The sequence below is a fragment of the Simochromis diagramma genome, unplaced genomic scaffold (assembly GCF_900408965.1).
Source record: "Simochromis diagramma unplaced genomic scaffold, fSimDia1.1 OVJJ01000438.1, whole genome shotgun sequence".
Classification (NCBI taxonomy): Eukaryota; Metazoa; Chordata; class Actinopteri; order Cichliformes; family Cichlidae; genus Simochromis; species Simochromis diagramma.
The window spans coordinates 1,342,550-1,360,837 of record NW_024387263.1 but is presented as its reverse complement, the minus strand read 5'-3'; the positions used below and the strand labels follow the sequence as shown (position 1 = coordinate 1,360,837).

The 18,288-nt window shown below is 44.3% G+C and overlaps 1 protein-coding gene across 1 annotated transcript; it reads right to left on the bottom strand.

Annotated features, from left to right (window-relative positions):
* Nucleotides 1–607: 607 nt before the first annotated feature.
* oser1 (oxidative stress responsive serine-rich 1) lies at nucleotides 608–5,697 on the bottom strand. The gene is made up of 4 exons (XM_040002302.1): nucleotides 5,336–5,697; nucleotides 4,121–4,230; nucleotides 3,851–3,967; nucleotides 608–2,898 (listed from the first exon to the last, which is right to left on the bottom strand). The coding sequence occupies exons 2-4, from the start codon at nucleotides 4,195–4,197 to the stop codon at nucleotides 2,013–2,015; spliced, it is 1,080 nt and encodes a 359-aa protein (XP_039858236.1). The 5' UTR covers nucleotides 4,198–4,230; nucleotides 5,336–5,697; the 3' UTR covers nucleotides 608–2,012.
* Between the last annotated feature and the right edge of the window lie 12,591 nt (nucleotides 5,698–18,288).

Here is an 18,288-nt window from a genome sequence, read left to right as displayed (position 1 = left end):
CAGCAGCTCAAACTGTGCCTCACTGTCACTGGAGATTACATGTATTATTTTGGTGAAGCAGGAAATATAGAATGTTTTTATAGTTTACTCACACAGACTATCTATTCAATCAGATAAATTTCCCTTGAATCTGTGACAGAAGCATTTTTCACGTTTGCGTTTTTAGACTGTGGGACTTTTAAATGGATCCAGCTTAAACTCTAATGTGAGGCTGGAGTTAAATTGTTTTAGTGTGCCAAAACACACGTTTAGCATTTTTATGGAACAATAATTTGTCATATTGCTGCAGTGTTGCATTTACTGTTACTTTTATTATGTTCTTTATAGATTTTAGACACCATTTTATCATAACTTATCACTAAAGCAGGTGACACTCATGGGGATCAATTTGTGCACAAGACACGGGAAACGCCCCTTTTTGTGAGTGCGCCCAGAGCCTAAAGCAGAGAGCATGGCTTAAGAGACAGTTGTTGATAACTGCCATCTGTGACTGTGACTGGGGCTTCAGGGTTTGTGTTGAAATTATTTTATTACTTCCTGTAAACTCTGTGCGAGCATGTTAGAAAAATCTCTGATTAGCTTCATTGACATGAGTGAAGACGACGAATTCTCCATTTTTTACTTCTTTATTGAGTGAAATTAAATCCAGACGGGCGACTCCTGAAGTCGCCACAAACACCAAAAACAGAATCACACTTGGCATGACAAGTTTGCGTGTCCCTGTCTTCTGCAAGACCCAGCACCAAGAGCTTTGGCAACTTCATTTGTAAACCGAAAACAAACAAAGAAAGAAAAGTGATCCACAGGGCACAAACAAAGAGAAAGGCGAAACTAAAGCGAAACAGCTGGCTGTGACGAGTTTCTGTCAGATTTAGTAAAAGTCACGGAAAGACAAACAGAAACATTAAACGTGGGTTAGTCTATTCTGTGGCCATCAGCCACAACATTAAAACCGCCTGCCTGACACGGTCTGCACACCTGCCGACAGTCAGGCTCCAAAATACGACAGCTTCTGGTTATCAGAGTTACTGGATACGAAGCATCTTTAAACAAATCTGAGAGAGTGTGCTATCAAAACACGTTGGATTCAAATATAATCCACTTCAACACATTTGAAGCTGCAGTCGAAGGCTCTGGGCCTCATTTCTGGATTATTTTTGTCACATTAATCTCAACGTCTTGTAGTTAGTATCAAATTGTTTTCTACATTTGTAGGTATGTGTCCTTTCACTCACCCGAAGAAAAAAGAAAGACAAAAAAAAAGTTGAATTTTTATAACTTAATGATTTTTCTAACATTCAAAAGTCACACCCTCCCCTACTGCAGGCACAGCGGGCAGCCGTGCACGTGCACCTCTGGTTGTGGGTTTACAGGCTGACACTCTGTCACTGACCCACTAAACCAAACTTATACTGAATGTATAACAATTATTCAGAATAACGTTTAATCTTCATGCAAATTTATGAGAATTTCATGAGAAAAACAGCAACCTGTCTCTGTGCATTAGCCCTGTGACAGACCTGCCTCTGGCCCTATGTCAGCTGGAAAAGCCTCCAGCCCCCCGGCTCCACCTCCAGAAAGGTGGGTTAAAGTTAACGCTAGCAGAGCGCTAGCAGGATGTGCTTGGACCAGCTTTGAAGCGGCAGTCTGTGGCCCCCGGGGCTGGTTCCTATGGGCTCAGGGGCCTCTGTGAATTGGGCTCCCACAGACCCTCGATCGGGCCAGGAGCTGTTTTGTTTTGCTGCTGTAACAGAGCGTGGGAATATAACAGACGTGGATTAACAGAACGTCACAACTTAACATGTGGATCTCACCTATGAGTGGTTCTAATGTTGTGGCCAACCTTTGTCCATTTAAATGAAACTTTTATTCCTAACTCTTCCTTCTACAAGCACCTTTCCTACTTTCCTCCAAGGCCAACTTTTCTCTCATCAACAGAAAAAAATACCCTTGTTACCGTCTTATCATTTTCCTTATCTGACATAATAATAGTGGTAATAATAAATCTGACTCTAAGTGTACATCATCTCGGCCATGTGCGACATCTTTTTGGGGATGTATAAATAATACTCCATGTAGCCAGAAAGGTCCTCTATTGTGATGTCATCCACGTAGGCGCGCGCCTGCTCTGAGCAGGAGCGAGGGGAGCCTGACGACAGCGCCGGAGACGCCGCCGCTGCCGCGTTACAGCTGAGAGTTCTGGATGCTTCCTCGCTGCTCGGCAGGCTCCTCTCACACTCTGATATGACGTTGCGGAGCCCCGTGAAGGAGTAGACTTCCACACCGTGCCACTCTTGATGATGGCACTGACACTCGACCCCCTGCTTGCCGTCCTCTTGAGACTCTGAGCTGCTTCTCTGGGCACAGGAACAGGCGGCGTGGGGACCCTCGGCAGACCTGCCACTGTGGAGTTCGGACAGAGCTCGGAAGTCAGCAGCCTCTGCCGGTCTGGATCTCGGGGATGTTCCCGTTCTGGTTTCGCTGCTCTGCGGGCTGCTGTCCTCACTCGACTTTCCTCCGGCCAGCCCGGACGTAGCGGTGATGATAGTGGGGATCTCTTGTGAGGACTGTGGGGAAGCCACGCTTCTAATATGTGTCTCATAAGCAGCACAGGATCCAAAAACCAGAGTGGGGACATGCCCGGGTGAGCCTGGAGAGGAGTGCTCTTTTGGGACCGGGATGGCCACGGGCGAGGCGGCTAGTCCGTCTGCTGCCGGACGAGGTGGGGCAGGCTCAGGCGCGGCCAGGCGCTGGTGCTTCGGGCAACCACTAGGGGGCGACAGTGCAGACGCTCCGGAGGTGCTGCAGTAGGTGAACTTCGGTGGGTGGAGGATGGGCGACTTGGACCTGCGACGGCGCTGTGTTCTGGACGCTCCTCTGGAAGTTTTCCTCATGCAGCTAAAAGGACGAGAGAGAAAATCAAATATCACAAAGAAGAACTCCAAAATAAACACTCAACGAGAAAAGAGACGTCACCTGAAAGACCAATTACCACAAAAATGCAGCTGAAATAATCCTAAGACACAACACAAAGTCTGACCTTAGAAAAAACCCTCGCTCTTATTTTTCAGTCCAGATGTTTGCTGACCTCTGAGCTACAATTCCACCCAACCCCTGATGTCAGACAGACTTTTATCTCCACCAGCCTGGATCACAGCTAGCATCTGCAGTCCTGGTTCTGTTCTGAGGATCTGCTCTGAGATCAAGGGCCACTGTAACCAGAACCTGCAGCAGGCGGAGTGCCGGTGCCACTGTGCCGAGCTCACAGATGCTGCACATCAGAAGAAAGGCCACCAGCTGGAGAAGCAGCTGGTTACTGCTCTGTTAGTCAGTTTCATTTAATCATTTACTCTTTGCTGTAAAAAACCAAAAAGTCACCAGTGTTGGAATATCACTGGCATGAATGAATACTTCTCCACAGACTGCCACATCTTAACATTCACAACCTCCACAGGTTGTTTTTAGAACAAAAAACAAAACAAAACACTAAACACGAGGGTTAGATCTCCTCCTCACGTGTTCACGTATTTATTAAACAAGCAAACAATGCCTGACTTAAACTTTATGACTCAGCTCAGAGTTAAAATAACCAGTTTAGCCTGTTTTTTTCCTAATGACGCTGAATAAAAACCATTACACTCCACTGGATTAGAACAGTTAAAGCATCCACCAGTTAAGAAAAGTCGAACCAGAGTGTCTGAGTCCTGAGGCTGTGTTTAGGATGGAACTGATAGAACGAAACGTGCCTCCTCTTCTTTTCTGACTCAGTGGAAAAAAGCTCACAATGATGGACACAAGTATCCACACTGTCTGTTCCTGTGATCGAGCGTCTCCCAGAGAATCAGCCTACCTGTGCCAGTTGTCTTTCGGGCAGCTGAGTTTGGGCTTCGCTCCGCTTGAGTCGAGACAAGCTCGCGATGTTGCTCTGGAAGTTACCGCCTCCGAAACACTCACAGCTCCGGGCAAACTGGAAGGAGAGAGGAAAGCAGAGTTACTGCCATGTGATTCGCTAAATAGACAAGGAGTCAAACAGGTGAACCTAATAAAGTGGCCTGTGGGGGCTTTAATTAAAAAAAATCATTTTAAAATAAATTAAAAACTTTTTTTGGCCTGTGTTTACCTCTCAGCATCAACCCTCAGCTTCTTGAACGCCATCTGCAGCGTCTCCTCCTCACAGTCCTTCCCTCCTGCCTCCATGGTGGGAGGAGGCCGCTCTGACCAGCCACCCAGCTACAAAACAGAAACACACAGTGTTTTGCAGATGAAGCCACACAGGTAAGTGCGCCTCACGGTTTCCTTCACAGAGATTCCAATTTTAATTAAAAGTCACATCTGTTATCAAGCGGCGCTGAGAATATGCTGCTTAGTGGGAGCAGCTGTTCAAAGAGTCAGTATAATGAAAACACTGGATGAGTAAACAATATCAGAAAATTAACTAGAACTAGTCTTTAATCAAATCACACACACACACACACACACACACACACACACACACACACACACACACATATTCACCCACCATCACAGAAGATGAGAAAGACAAATAATTTCAGCTCCTTAAAGAGGCATTTCTGTGTTTTCTGAGTCAACATTTTTTATTAATTTCCAAGTAAATTAAATATCAGACAGACATAAGTGGTCATAAGAAGGTATTTTCTGCCTTTCTAAAAAAATTTACCAACTACTACTCCAGTAATGAAAAAAATCAATTAAAAATAAAGGCCATATTCGCTGATCCAAGGAGCTAAAATCAATTCTAAAATAAACAATAAAACACTATAAATAAACAATAAAACAAACACTGAACTTTTGAGATGGTTGATATGTTATTGATCGATCAGCTGGGCTATAGATAATCCAATCAGATCGGCAGACGTGATAAACGTGACAGCAAACTCGGAAAAAACACGGCAGCAGGGGTTCCGTTTCTGAAGGAAATATAAGTGCTATCCACCGTTAACTGAGACATTACAACTAATAACTCAGAGATCACTCCACAATGACACGCAGAGTTCTGTGAATGAGTTTAGCAGGCCTCTAGTTAAAGACGAGCGGAGCCGCTGCCAATAAAAACACATTACTTGAGATAAACCGAATAAATGAAATGAAACGTGACACCGAGAGATTAATGCACGTCTGTCGAGCTTTCGCAGTAAAATTAGACTTAGTTAATGCCTGAAACGCTGAAAATCTCTGCATGTAAAGAGCGTGTTTTCAAACCCTTTGCGCTAATGCTAGCAGGCTGCTAGGCTAACTAGCTAGTTCGGCACTGGAGGTCATATTAACTGCTGTTAAAATCTTGCAACACCTCTAAAATACAGGGGGGCATACTTACGGTTCAGGATATCCCAGTCACGGTGAAGGGAGAGAGGTGCCCAGGGCATAGAGGGGCTTTTCCTCTGAACGGGCCCTCAGATGTTGGTTAGCCAGGTAGGCTATCTAGAGCTACGCTAAGCTAAGATAGCTTCAGGGTCTGAACGTTTTTGAGCGACTCTTTCTCCGGGACAACGAGATCTGTTCCTTCGGGGGGAGAGTGAGCACGGACGGTTACATGGAATCGGACACGGATGAATACGAGCCGTGATGAACTAACGGAGATAACAGCGCAGACGTTCGGACTCAGTTCGAGACGTTTCTCTGTCCTCGGCTTGTTTACAGTCGAACCGTCGCAGTGACTCTGCAACAACGCACCCGCTGACGTCACGCTCCCGACAGCGAGCTGACGTCACTCTTCAAAATAAAACTATTTTATTTATAGAAAAAGTGTTCACCCTCATTTCTTTATATTTGCTTCCAGGGAGCCAGAGTGTATTTAAAGCTTCACAGCGCTCCAGCTTTATGATGGACGGTCAAGGCTCTTGTTTAGACAATGGCTGCTTTTTACCCGCAAAGAAAGCTCCACAACACAATCTGGTACTTTCATTGTTGTAGTAACAGTTTTTATTATGCAGAGTATGTGTAAAGTAAACGGAGTTTCGGTAACAACAGGCCTGCAGATGTGCATCTGTACTCTCTGAATGCATCAATGAAAGCGACCACTGAGAGGCAGCCTCTGCTTTGGTTTCGCCGCCCGAACCGCAGCTCCGTGTTTGGTCTCTGGGACTGCATAGTTGACTTTCTGCATGACCTGGGATTATTCATCTGGGTGTGTCATCTTTTGTTCAGCGCCCGGGGATGAAAGGGATCGTGAACTAAAGCAATCAAACCAGTTTTGGACCAAAGGAAACAAAAGGGGGGAAAACACAGCTGTTTTCAGGGCAGCCTGTTTGCAGTGATTTCACAATCTGTGGATTTCTCTCTCGTGTCGTCACTTACAGCGTGCAATAACACAGGCTGATAGTGTTTTGTTTTGTTTTTGTTTTGTTTTTTTGTGGTTGGTTTGTTTGTTTGTTTTTAAATCAGGAATTCACCGCCAGAGGGATAAATAATATCCTTAGCATATGAGTAACTTGGAAAAACAGAGGTTGTTATGATCAACATGGTAAAAAAGGAACAAAGTGCATTCACTCAAGCAGGATCACCTTTCTAAAAACCAGCCGGTGGGAACACAAACTTCTGTCTGGAAATGAGACTAATTTGTGGTGCGAGTCGGACTCTGAGGTTTGGGGAACAAAGATCGAGGCTGAAAGCTGCTGTGACCACAAACCAGCAAAGTCTGTAAACAACATGAACCAATGGCTGAAAACACTGCGACTGCCAAACCTGCAGCTCTTCACCGACTTTCAGAGCTACTGTACAGCCTCCATTCTCTCAGATTACACCGAGAAATAAAACATCGTATAGACCTGGTTTCATCCAGCTCCCAAGCAGCCTGTACAAACTGGAAATGAAGCCTCTAACATGCATTCTTATAAAGGCCAGCAGGGGGCGACTCGTGTGGAATCAGATTGTATGGGAATGTTTGGGAAAATAAATCTATTTCTAACTTGACTTATGAGGATAATAAAGACTTTCCAGATGTGAGGTTATGGTTTTAAGTTCCAGTTTTGGGTTTAAATCAATACAATGTGAGACCAGTTTTGTAAACAAGTATGATTTGGGAAGTGTGTTGTTACCATAGTATAGTTTTGAAAATATAAACAGCACATTTATGCTGTTTATGTATATCTTTGTATAAATTATCTATGATTTGTTTTTAAATGATAAAATCTCTGGTGCACCGTGCTCAGCATCTCAGTCAAGTGTGATAAGAAATTAGATTAATTAGATTCATTTGTTGTTCTAAATTGTGCGTTATTGTGTGTCTCTCTGTGTTAGCCTGGCGACCTGTCCAGGGTGTATCCTGCCTCTCAACAGCAGGATCAGACTCCAGCCCCCCTGCAACCCTGAATGGGATAAGTGAAATAAAATGCAGAGATGAATGAGATATAAACCTACTCTAGTAAGAACGTGACGCAGTGTTTTCATGATTTTCACAACTTCAAATTTTGAATTTTGTTTCTGTTAAGACTGGTCGTCAGGGAGACCCTGCAGATTATTACTGAATGTAAATGCTGGCTGAGTGAGTGTGCAGCATCCTCTGTTCATCAGTCACATTTCACTGTCTAATGGTCCTTCAGCTAGCCAGCCACACAATTTCAGTAGCATTAACCTGAGCAAGCATGCTACTGTTAGCTACCTAGCCGTAACTTTGCTACACTGCATGAGTCTGGTGATGGTTAGCTCGTAGCACTAACTCAATTCCATTTTATTTATATAGCATGTCTTCATGTTTTCATTTATGTTGGAAGTGACAGCAGAGCTGTACGTTTGAATTTTGTCAGAAATCTCTCAGTCAGAACATGCTATATCATGTTTAGGTGGAAACTAGCGAGCTAACTTCCTGCTAACTTCTAACTCTGTTAAACATCATAAATCCTGTTTTCATGGATGTCTGGATGTTAAAGTTAATTGTTAGACCTGGTAAAGCAGCAACGCTGATCATTTTATTAAAGATGAAAGAATTTAGACAGTTTTTAACTCTCAGTGATGCTGCAGTGTTCGCTTGACTTTGGGATCTGAAGCGGAGTTTGGACCCGGAAACGGCTAACGACGGCAGGCTTGAAGGCCAGATACTGTATGGCCCTGAGCTGAAACATCATTAAAATGGTGGGAAAAATGACATGATCGTACCTTCGTGCCTTCAACCCAGCGCAACACGCCAAGTTACGAACTTGAAAGGCGCACACTTGGATGCTGCACCACAAAGACTGTGTCCTGCGACACGTGTTGTGACATGAAAATTGGCTCGCTACTCCCACGACACAGGCGACGCAGTGAGCATGACGGCAATGTTAAGGAACAATAAGAGTATTTTAAAGAAGTATGTGGCATGATAGACTTCCTGTACGTGTCCTTAAATCAGTCTGTGAAGAAGAAGCTCCATCGTCTGTCCACAAGGTAAATGAACCTCTTCTCATGATGGTCATCTTTCATATACAGTCAGTGCTTTTTCAGTACAAAAAACATAAATTAAATTTACAAATGTATGAACAATAAAAATGAAAAAATGTTTAGTGATTTATTCAAACACATACAGACATTTGTCTTTAACAAACATTTAAAAAGTGTTTTGAAGTTTCTTGCTTCATAGAACCAATAAAATGTGATTTAAACACTGTGTGTGTGTCTGTGTGTGTGTGTGTGTGTGTCTGTGTGTGTCTGTGTGTGTGTGTGTGTGTGTGTGTGTGTGTGTGTGTGTGTGCAGTGTGTGTGTGTGTGTGTGTGTGTGTGTGTGTGTGTGTGTCTGTGTGTGTGTAGGTGTGTGTGTGTGTGTGTGTGTGTGTAGGTGTGTGTCTGTGTGTGTGTGTGTAGGTGTGTGTCTGTGTGTGTAGGTGTGTGTGTGTGTGTGTGTGTGTGTGTGTGTGTGTGTGTGTGTGTGTGTGTCTGTGTGTGTGTCTGTGTGTGCATGTGTGTGTGTGTGTGTGTGTGTGTGTGTCTGGGTGTGTGTAGGTGTGTCTGTGTGTGTGTGTGTGTGTGTGTGTCTGTGTGTGTGTGAGGTGTGTGTCTGTGTGTGTAGTGTGTGTGTGTGTGTGTGTGTGTGCAGGTGTGTGTCTGTGTGTGTGTGTCTGTGTGTGTGTCTCTGTGTGTGTGTGCAGGTGTGTGTGTGTGTGTCTCTGTGTGTGTGTGCAGGTGTGTGTCTGTGTGTGTCTCTGTGTGTGTGTGTGTCTGTGTGTGTGTGCAGGTGTGTGTCTGTGTGTGTGTCTCTGTGTGTGTGTCTCTGTGTGTGTGTGCAGGGTGTGTGTGTGTGTGTGTGTGCAGGTGTGTGTGTGTGTGTGTCTCTGTGTGTGTGTGTGCAGGTGTGTGTCTGTGTGCAGGTGTGTGTCTGTGTGTGTGTGTGTGTGCAGGTGTGTGTCTGTGTGCAGGTGTGTGTCTGTGTGTGTGTGTAGGTGTGTGTGTGTGTGTGCAGGTGTGTGTGTGTGTGTGTGTGTGTGTGTGTGTGGGTGTGTGTGCAGGTGTGTGTCTGTGTGTGTGTCTCTGTGTGTGTGTCTGTGTGTCTCTGTGTGTGTGCGCAGGTGTGTGTCTGTGTGTGTGTGTGTCTCTGTGTGTGTGTGTGCAGGTGTGTGTCTGTGTGTGTAGGTGTGTGTGTGTGTGTGTGCAGGTGTGTGTCTGTGTGTGTGTGTGTGTGTGTGTGTGTGTAGGTGTGTGTGTGTGTGTGCAGGTGTGTGTGTGTGTGTGTGTGACTTTTCCCGTCAGTGACTCTGCACCTGTTGCATTAGTTTCTCAAAGTTTACAGCCTCAAACATGAGAGCAGCGTTTGCTCTGCAGCAGTTACAGTCGGCGGGTTTTCACAGAGCAGAGACAGGAAGTCTGACTGTAAACGCTGACAGCCTGATGTCTGTGGCTGCTGCTCCGGTTTTCTCACTAAGACAACGAGGGGGAACTCCACACAGAAGCCCACCGTCGTGCAAACATCCTCTAAGTCAAACCTCACCGATCAGAAGCAGCCAGGATCTTGTCTTCCTCTGTGATGTAGCTGCAGCACTTAAAGAAATAAACTCACGAACGGCGCAGGCGGAATTTTTCTCAGCAAAAAGGTGAAAACCACACAGAGACCATCAAAGACGCGCTTCATACTCTCCGCTGCTTTCTAGAAACATCCTTCTTCAGAAGCAGCTCAGAGTGAATCTCATTTATGAGAACGGAGGGGAAAGTACTCCGACCCTGCTGAAAGTGAAAGATGCTGAATTAAAGAACATTTTGCAGTCGTACTTTGAGTCGGAAACTTTTGGTGCCAGCTGTGCTGCACACCGCAAACTGGCTGCACTAAGCATCAAAATGGAGCAGTTCACTGCAGTTATTTGGCAGGTACACAAACATCCAAGATACAAGTACAAAAACAGAATAGTAGAAAGACACACACACCTTTGTCTTTGTGTGTGTAAAGATAAAGATAAGATAAAGATTCCTCCATTGTCACTGTGCTTGGGCGCTGTACAGTGAAACTGGAGCAGAGCTTATGTTTCAGCAGACTAACATACAGGATATAATAAATATAGCAAGTATAAAAGTGTAAATACACACAAACACAATCCTGCTAACAAGGATAAAATGATATTGCACTGGTTGAAGGCAGCAGCAGCACATTCACTAACCCGACCAGTATGAGTCCAGCAGAGCCCAGTCCTGCTGTGCATACACTGTATATAAAAGATGGACATGGCTATCACACTTTCGCCTGTTGGTTTTGGAAACAGAGAGGGTCAAGTGCTAAGTTACACCCACCTGTTATACCTGTATTAGGCCACGCCCCAAATGGAGATTTGAATACAATTTAAAGAGGTCAGTTACAAAAGCCTTCTGCACCCGTACAGCTGTGTATCAGGCTGTAAACATGTTTATTTCTGCTGTAAAGCGTTAACATGGGGACCGACTCACTGCTGGTCTCACCCTGCAGGCTGGAAACAAATACTGAAAAAGTTCCTTCATGTTTACTTTAGATTCTGTTCAGTTTTGGCAAAAATAACATCCTGAAGGAGACATTTGGATGTCGTCAAGTCATAAAAATGTAAAATAATACAGAAGAAGCAGTTACAAAGTCTTTCATCTTTAATCTAGAGTCGTTGATATAATCACTTCGATTAACCACACCTGCAGGTCTGAACTTTTTCTTTGGCTGATTTCCCAAAGCTGAGTAAAACTGAGAGCGTAGAGAGTCGACTTCACCCGAGAGGAATCTCGAGCGATCGCTCTGTCACGTTCTCTGCTCACGATTAATTCAGTCGCGTATGTGCCCGTACCTGATGATCTAACCTTTTGACCTTTTCAAGTCTTTATTTGATCGACGTTCTGCCAAACATGTGGACATCTGGCGTTTACTCGGGACGCGTTTCACAACCAGTTCGCTCAACAATCAGGATAAAAATATGAAACAAACTCTTGAAAACTTCTTTCAGGTCTTTGGATGAGGGCTGAGCTCTTTTCCATTATGCAAACATCTTTCTTTGCTGCTGTTGGCCTCAGTCCGGGGCCTGTAGAGGGCCGCACAGAGCCTGGGACAAACTGTTGAAGCTAGCTGCATAAACACTTTGACTGGCTCGCCCATCTTTGGGTAACTGCTGCTGGTTTTTCATCAGTCGTTGCACAAATAAACTGATTTAGAAAGCAAACATACTGAGAAAAAAACATCCGCCGACGAGGCTGTTCATTTAGATTCCTGTGACAGCTGCAGCCATCTTTTATCTTGTCTGCGTGCAAGATTAAACTGGTTTAACAAGAAAACTGTTGCGAGTCCTACATAAGAATCATAATGCAGCAGGTGCAGCAGCCGAGCTTTAATAAATCAGCGATGTTTCCCTGCAGGGGACTGGATCTGTAAACGGGCTGTGACTGTTGGAACAAAGGAATCAGAAAAGTTTAGAAAAATCATAATTAAATATAATCTGCAGCCTGGTTCCAGCCTTGAACATGTTTTATTATCCTGTTCCAAAGAACAATGTCTCAGGCATCCTTTGTTTGGAGTTTGCAGAGTGTGCAACATCCCACTGTGAGCCGGAGGACAGGAGCTGGTTTGTGCTTTGCATCGATGCTAGCTCGAGTGTTTGGTGTAAACATGTAATTAGTTTTCCCATGATGCACTGAGGAGGACAACAGGGGATCCACACTTCCTTACACCCCCAATAATCTGCACCCACAGTTACACTGATATAGCTCTGAAGTCTGTACTGAAATCTGAGTTTCCTTGAATTCCCACCGTTGTTATCGCCATGCGTTCGATTCATGTGGCTGAAATCTTTCCACTGGCTTGTTATCCCTCACTGCCTGCCCTCGCTCTCGCTCTCCGTCTTTGTTTGCAGGAATGCGGGACGTCAGATCGGGTTCCTGTAATGTCACCGATGAAAAGAGGGAGGCAGATTCTGTTACCAGAGCCGAGCTAAAGAGAGAGGAAACAAAGAGGAATGAGGCGCAGCTGAGAAACAGATGACACGCGTTGTGGAACAGGAAGACAAAAGGTTATGATTATTCTTGACCTTTGAACCCTCATAATGACGTCACACTCGGACTGTTAGGTGTTTAGAGAACGTCTGACACGACTGCTAATTCACTGTTTTGACATGTGGTTGGACTGAGGAAAGGTCAGGGGTCAGAGAAGTTTCTCTCACCACCACCTTAAAGAGTCTTTACATCTGCATATATCATATTTTATATATTTATGTATATTTATATGTGCATATAGATTCAAGGCAGTCCAATAAAGAGGCGCAGCTGCAAATAACCATCACTTTTACAAAATGTTAGATATTTGTTTCCTTGTTGATGTGACATTAAATACTTTTCTAGGAAGCGCTTCTGGAAATCTGATGTTTTGCTGACATTTCTTGTAATGTTCACGGTGTCTGACTCTCCCAAACACAAAGACGCTCAGTCTGAATGTCAAAGCTGCGTCAAAATGCTGACGCTGAGGCTTTTGTGTGCCGTCCATCTTTTTATACAGTCTATGCCAAAAACAAAGACATCAAACAACAACAAAGACCTGCAGGCTGCCACAAAGTGACCACAAATATACACAAAGTGTTAGGATGCCTGGGTCGTTGACCCAAGGTTTTTGAGTTTATTATATTATTTATCGTTTCTAGTCTTTGGTTTCTTTGTTAGAGTTCTGTCTTATGGTTTATGTCTCTGTGTAATCCTTAGTTGCTGTCTCCCCTGTCGGCTATATCTCTGTGTCTGTCTGCCCTGGTCTCACGTCTCTGTCCCCTCTGTAGTGCCTGCCTGTGAGTCTGTGTCTGTAAGTTCAGTCTGTGTTATGTTTCCTGTTTTACTTTGAAAGTCCGTGTCTCATGTAAATGTGTCTGGTTGTGCTTCCTTTGTCTCGTTAGGCCTGATTTGCCCCAGCTGTGTTTCCCTCCTGTTACCCATTCCCTGATTGCTCCCTCTGTGTATTTAAGCCCTGTGTTTCAGTAGTCAGTGTTGTGATCTACCCTCATCTAGCTGTGTGTGCTGGCTGTGTAAGTGTATTTTGTAGTCTTAGTTTTGTTGCCCCTTTTGAGTTCATGTTCTGCCTCCGAGTGTCTGCACATTGGGTCCTCCTCCTACCACTTCTGCCTGCACACAGCCTTCACATAACACAAAGTCAGTGTGATGCTGTCCCCGTTACCCACGGTAACCCTGGTGGGCACAAGAAGCAGCATCATAAGTTGAGCAGCAGTAAATGATGATCGGCCAGATCGACTTCTCAAGATTAAAATTTTGCTGCTTTTCCTTTAAATTATTCACATTATTTGATACATTTATCATAAAAGTTGTAAACAAGACTTTTGATTAATCAACAGCCGACTCCATGGAGACGAGCCAGCTTCACGCAGTCGCTCACAGACCGGTGAAGCGCACTCTTGTTCTCTCCCGTGTTGCCCTCTGGTCGTCAGGTTTGCTGGCGGCTGTTTGTTTCTGGGAGGCCTGGACTCCATCCTGAGTCTTTGACCTCTGACCTCTTTGCCCGGGTTCACAGCCCTCTCAGGGTGGTGTTCTGGGGTGACGGAGGACACGGTGATTTGGGGCTGCCACCTCTAAATGCTTCCACATGCTTCTGCCTGTGCGTTCGGGACGACTGAGGCCCAGATCTGTGGGAAACGGCTCCTGTCGGCTCTGTGGTACGTCGTATTTATTTACCAAGACTCCTTCTGTCTTTGTTCAAACGAAGTTCCCAGAGCTGAAAATTCATCTCAATTATAGTGATCGGAAAATAAATATGAGCAACATAAATATGTAAAGATGCTGGCATGTCTTTAGGTATGTGATGTGGGTCTGCATCACTGAAAGTGCATCATTGTTTAGATTAACTCATATTTTGACTCTTTAAAGGTTTAAAGTGTTTCAACAAAACAACTGAAATCAGTTCTAAACTAAAATACACCATACAAACTTTAAATACTGCAGGGTTGTTACACAGTAACTGTATTTTATTATTATTATTGTTAAAAACGTTATTAAAAATGGCAGTTTCTCCTTGAGATCGAGATCTATTTTCTAGAGAGACCTGAAAACAAAAACTATGTATAAATTAAAACAGCTAAGAAATAAAAGGACAAACGATCACAGGTGAAGAAAAACATGTGCACGAGGATCAGCAGAGCGTAATATTTATGAGCAGCAAAGTGTTTACATTTTTTCCAGCTTCAGTGTGAAGAAGAAATCAGCTAACGTTAAAATATCCCATCAGGACTGTGATCACTGTGCCTGGAGGAGCCTGGGAATACAAATTTCCTTTATTTAATTTGATTAACTTTAATTTTTCCACAGTAAATATTGATGCATTTTACACATACAGGTTGTGTTTAGCATGATGAGGGCAGTTAAAGAGGACCTATAATGTTTTTCTTTATTTCCTCTCCCGGTGGTGATTGTTCATGTTAAAATAATAATGAGCTGAGAGCAGTAAAGTGAACGCTGAGAGACAAAAGCTCAGCTCACTCACTTTGACTGCTTTTGGATGTGTATGATGTCATAGATGGAGGCTGTCCCCAACATGGTCACCTGACACAGCTGACACGTCCACAAACGGGCCGGCGTTCACGTCGTCAACCATGATTTACAGGATTTTGTTAGTGGTCTGAGCCCTGATGCAGCATGTTAATGAATAAATTCAGCGCTGATTGTTTGTCTGTAATCTTCTGTCTCTCCATTACCTGAAATGATTTGAACGCTGCCCTAAAACGCTGCTGCTTTTATTCAACAGTCTGTGGTCGGGCTGGTCCTGGATCTCTCCTCCACCCCCCCCCCTCAATCTGCAGCTTAATTAGAAGTAAATATTTTGATGAAGACTGCCAGGAATCAAACCGAGGCCTGCTGTGCTATAAATACACTGTGTGTGTGTGTGCGTGTGTGTGTGTGTGTGTGTGTGTGTGTGTGTTACTGTGAGCATCTGTTCTTATTTGTGTCACAGGACAGAGTATGATTTATTACTAACACAGATATAAAGTTTTGAAGCAGAGCTGTGAATTATTGCCCAGTTTTTCAACGAGTGGACCAACAGAATAACAGACGTTTATTAATAATTAAAGTCATACGGCAGTCTGAGGACACTGTGCTGCAGAACTTCAGAGAGGCTCTGTCTTGTTACAGGGTCGAGTCCAGGAGATCAGACATGCGAGCGCTCATCAAAGATGAGCGTGCAGAGCTGGCCTCAGCTGCCGAGGTTCTCCCTCCAGCAGCTTTGAGCTCCGAGTCGATCTCCTGCAGCACAGAGTGCAGCGATGCTGCTGTGGGCTCAGTGGGATGTGAGGCTGTCATCCTTCCACGGGCCTCGTCAATCAGAACTTTGTTCAGTCTGTTTACTCACCATCACCACTTCTGGGAAGACAAGCTTCTTTTTCAGGTCACTAGCATCTACTTTCATTAGTAAACTGAGACGCATGATCTTTCCAGCAGGTCCTAAGAACATTGCAGTTCTCCTGGGAGTGGGACGTGCCCAACTCCCCACAGCCAGGAAGCATCCAGGAAGCATCCAGAATGCTGTACACCGAGTCCCTCCTGAGAACCTCGCCCTCCCTCTGATCCTGACACCCACAGTCAATTCAATTCAATTCAATTCAATTCAATTCAGCTTTATTTACACAGCGCCAAATCACAACAACAGTCGCCTCATGGCGCTTTATACTGTAAGGTCGACCCTACAATAATACATACAGAGAAAAACCCAACAATCATGTGACCCCCTATGAGCAAGCACTTTGGCGACAGTGGGAAGGAAAAACTCCCTTTTAACAGGAAGAAACCTCCGGCAGAACCAGGCTCAGGGAGGGGCGGGGCCATCTGCTGTGATTGGTTGGGGTGAGAGAAGGAAGACAGGATAAAGACATGCTGTGGAAGAGAGACAGAGGTTAATAACAGATATGATTCAATGCAGAGAGGTCTGTTAACACATAGTGAGTGAGAAAGGTGACTGGAAAGGAAAAACTCAATGCATCATGGGAATCCCCGGCAGCCTACGTCTATTGCAGCATAACTAAGGGAGGATTCAGGGTCACCTGGTCCAGCCCTAACTATATGCTTTAGCAAAAAGGAAAGTTTGAAGCCTAATCTTGAAAGTAGAGATAGTGTCTGTCTCCTGAATCCAAACTGGAAGCTGGTTCCACAGAAGAGGGGCCTGAAAACTGAAGGCTCTGTGTCAGCCTTTCTAATTTGAACCTTTTAAAATCCACAGTAACCCACCAAGACACACGTTTAACAGCTGAAAGACTGCATCATTTATTTTTTGAAAGGTTTTCTATTTAGCAGCCAAAAACACAGACAGAGTGTTTTTTATATATTTCATATTGTAACTGAAAGATCAGTTTTATTTCCATAGCACCAGGAGCCGGTGTATAAGCTCCACAGCTCCGTGTTTAATTTCCACAAGAACTTCATTAATCTCCCGATTCATCGTAAGACACTGAGCAAGCATGCGTCCTCAAATGCCAACTGCTTCCTTTACGTTTCCTCAACTGACATAAAAACTGTAAACTGTCCAACACGCAGACACGCTCACAGCCCGACCCGGTTTGGAGGAATTCGCTGCTTTAAGGGGAAAAACCAGGAAAAGTCTGAAACATGTGACTGAAAGTCTGCGGCCGCTGGATTTTCTCCTGGTGCTGGCGGGTATTTGTACAGGAGAGGGAGAGAGTTCTCTGACCTCCTCTGTTTCACGATAATGCTCCACAAACTGTGTTACTGCATGGAAATGAGCTCCTTTTAAACAGAATAAGTCAAAGATAATTAAGACAAAACACAAAGTTACAATATCGCTACGTTTAAATATCAAAGTCTGGCCTGTTCAGTCTGATAACAGACTCGCCATTTAAAGGCTGAATAAAAAGCAGAGTCTCCATTTTCACGATGGCGTCTCTTTAGCATCCTCGGACGTGTGGTGCTGAACGTGCAGCTCCTGTGGAAACATCTCACTGACCACTGATATTAATTTATCGTAGGTTAACACGATGCCTGAAAATAACGACACAAACAAGCGTCCAGAGGATTTTAGAGATGGCTGCTAACTGTGAGACGTTCTTCAGTTCCAGGGATGAAGGGTTGGATCTTTGAGTCCAACTAACCTCTGAGAATAAAGTTATTTTAGATGTGAGAAAACACACAGAAAGGTGTGCATATTTATGCTAACGGAGAATAGTTTGTGTCAAAGTGCTAAACTGGGATTTCCCTTCATTTGTTTTACTCTGTGTTCTTTTAACTTGATGCATTTGGTATTTTCTCTTTGACATTTTCATTTTTTGGAGGAACTGAAGCAGCTTCAGCGCTGACCAGAAGAGAAAGTTCTCAGTGAGCTGCAGATGTGGAGTCCATCATTTTCTGTGTGACAGCTGATGAAGACAGATGAAGCTCAAACTCAACATCAGAATGAGGAAGCAAAGTGATTTAGGGCGGCTTTGACATGACTGTTGGTGAGTATTTCAGAAACTGCTGATCTGCTGGGACTTTCTCACACAACCATCTCAGAGGAGAGAATGTCAGCCTGTCGATGCTGACCCTGTCCGTCCCTTTATGACCACAGTCTCCCTCTTCTGATGGCTCAGATGGTTTCCTGAACGCGACTCTCTGACGTTCTTTCTTTTGAAATATGTGACCAGGAGCCGCGTGTGAGCAAAAACAAAAGGTATGAGACTAAATCATCGACTCTCGGGTCAAACCGACGCCTATGACGATGGCTGCAGCCTCAAAGATGAAAAGATCAAAAGTGAGACTAAAATGTTGCCGAACGTAACGGAAGAAAAATACAAAACACTCGAACTAAATCAGCATCAGGTGGCAAAACTAAGCATTGGTATTCAGTCATATTCACGGTCATGCACGCATCACATGTGAGACACATGAAGCCGG

What these genes read in the sequence shown, in the direction of transcription:
- oser1 (XM_040002302.1), bottom strand. Translation starts at nt 4,197, where the DNA reads ATGGAGGCAGGAGGGAAGGACTGTGAGGAGGAGACGCTGCAGATGGCG. An exon ending in CTGAGGGTTGATGCTGAGAG is followed by an intron (nt 3,968 to 4,120) that starts GTAAACACAGGC and finishes CTCTCCTTCCAG; the next exon opens with TTTGCCCGGAGCTGTGAGTG. An exon ending in CCGAAAGACAACTGGCACAG is followed by an intron (nt 2,899 to 3,850) that starts GTAGGCTGATTC and finishes TCGTCCTTTTAG; the next exon opens with CTGCATGAGGAAAACTTCCA.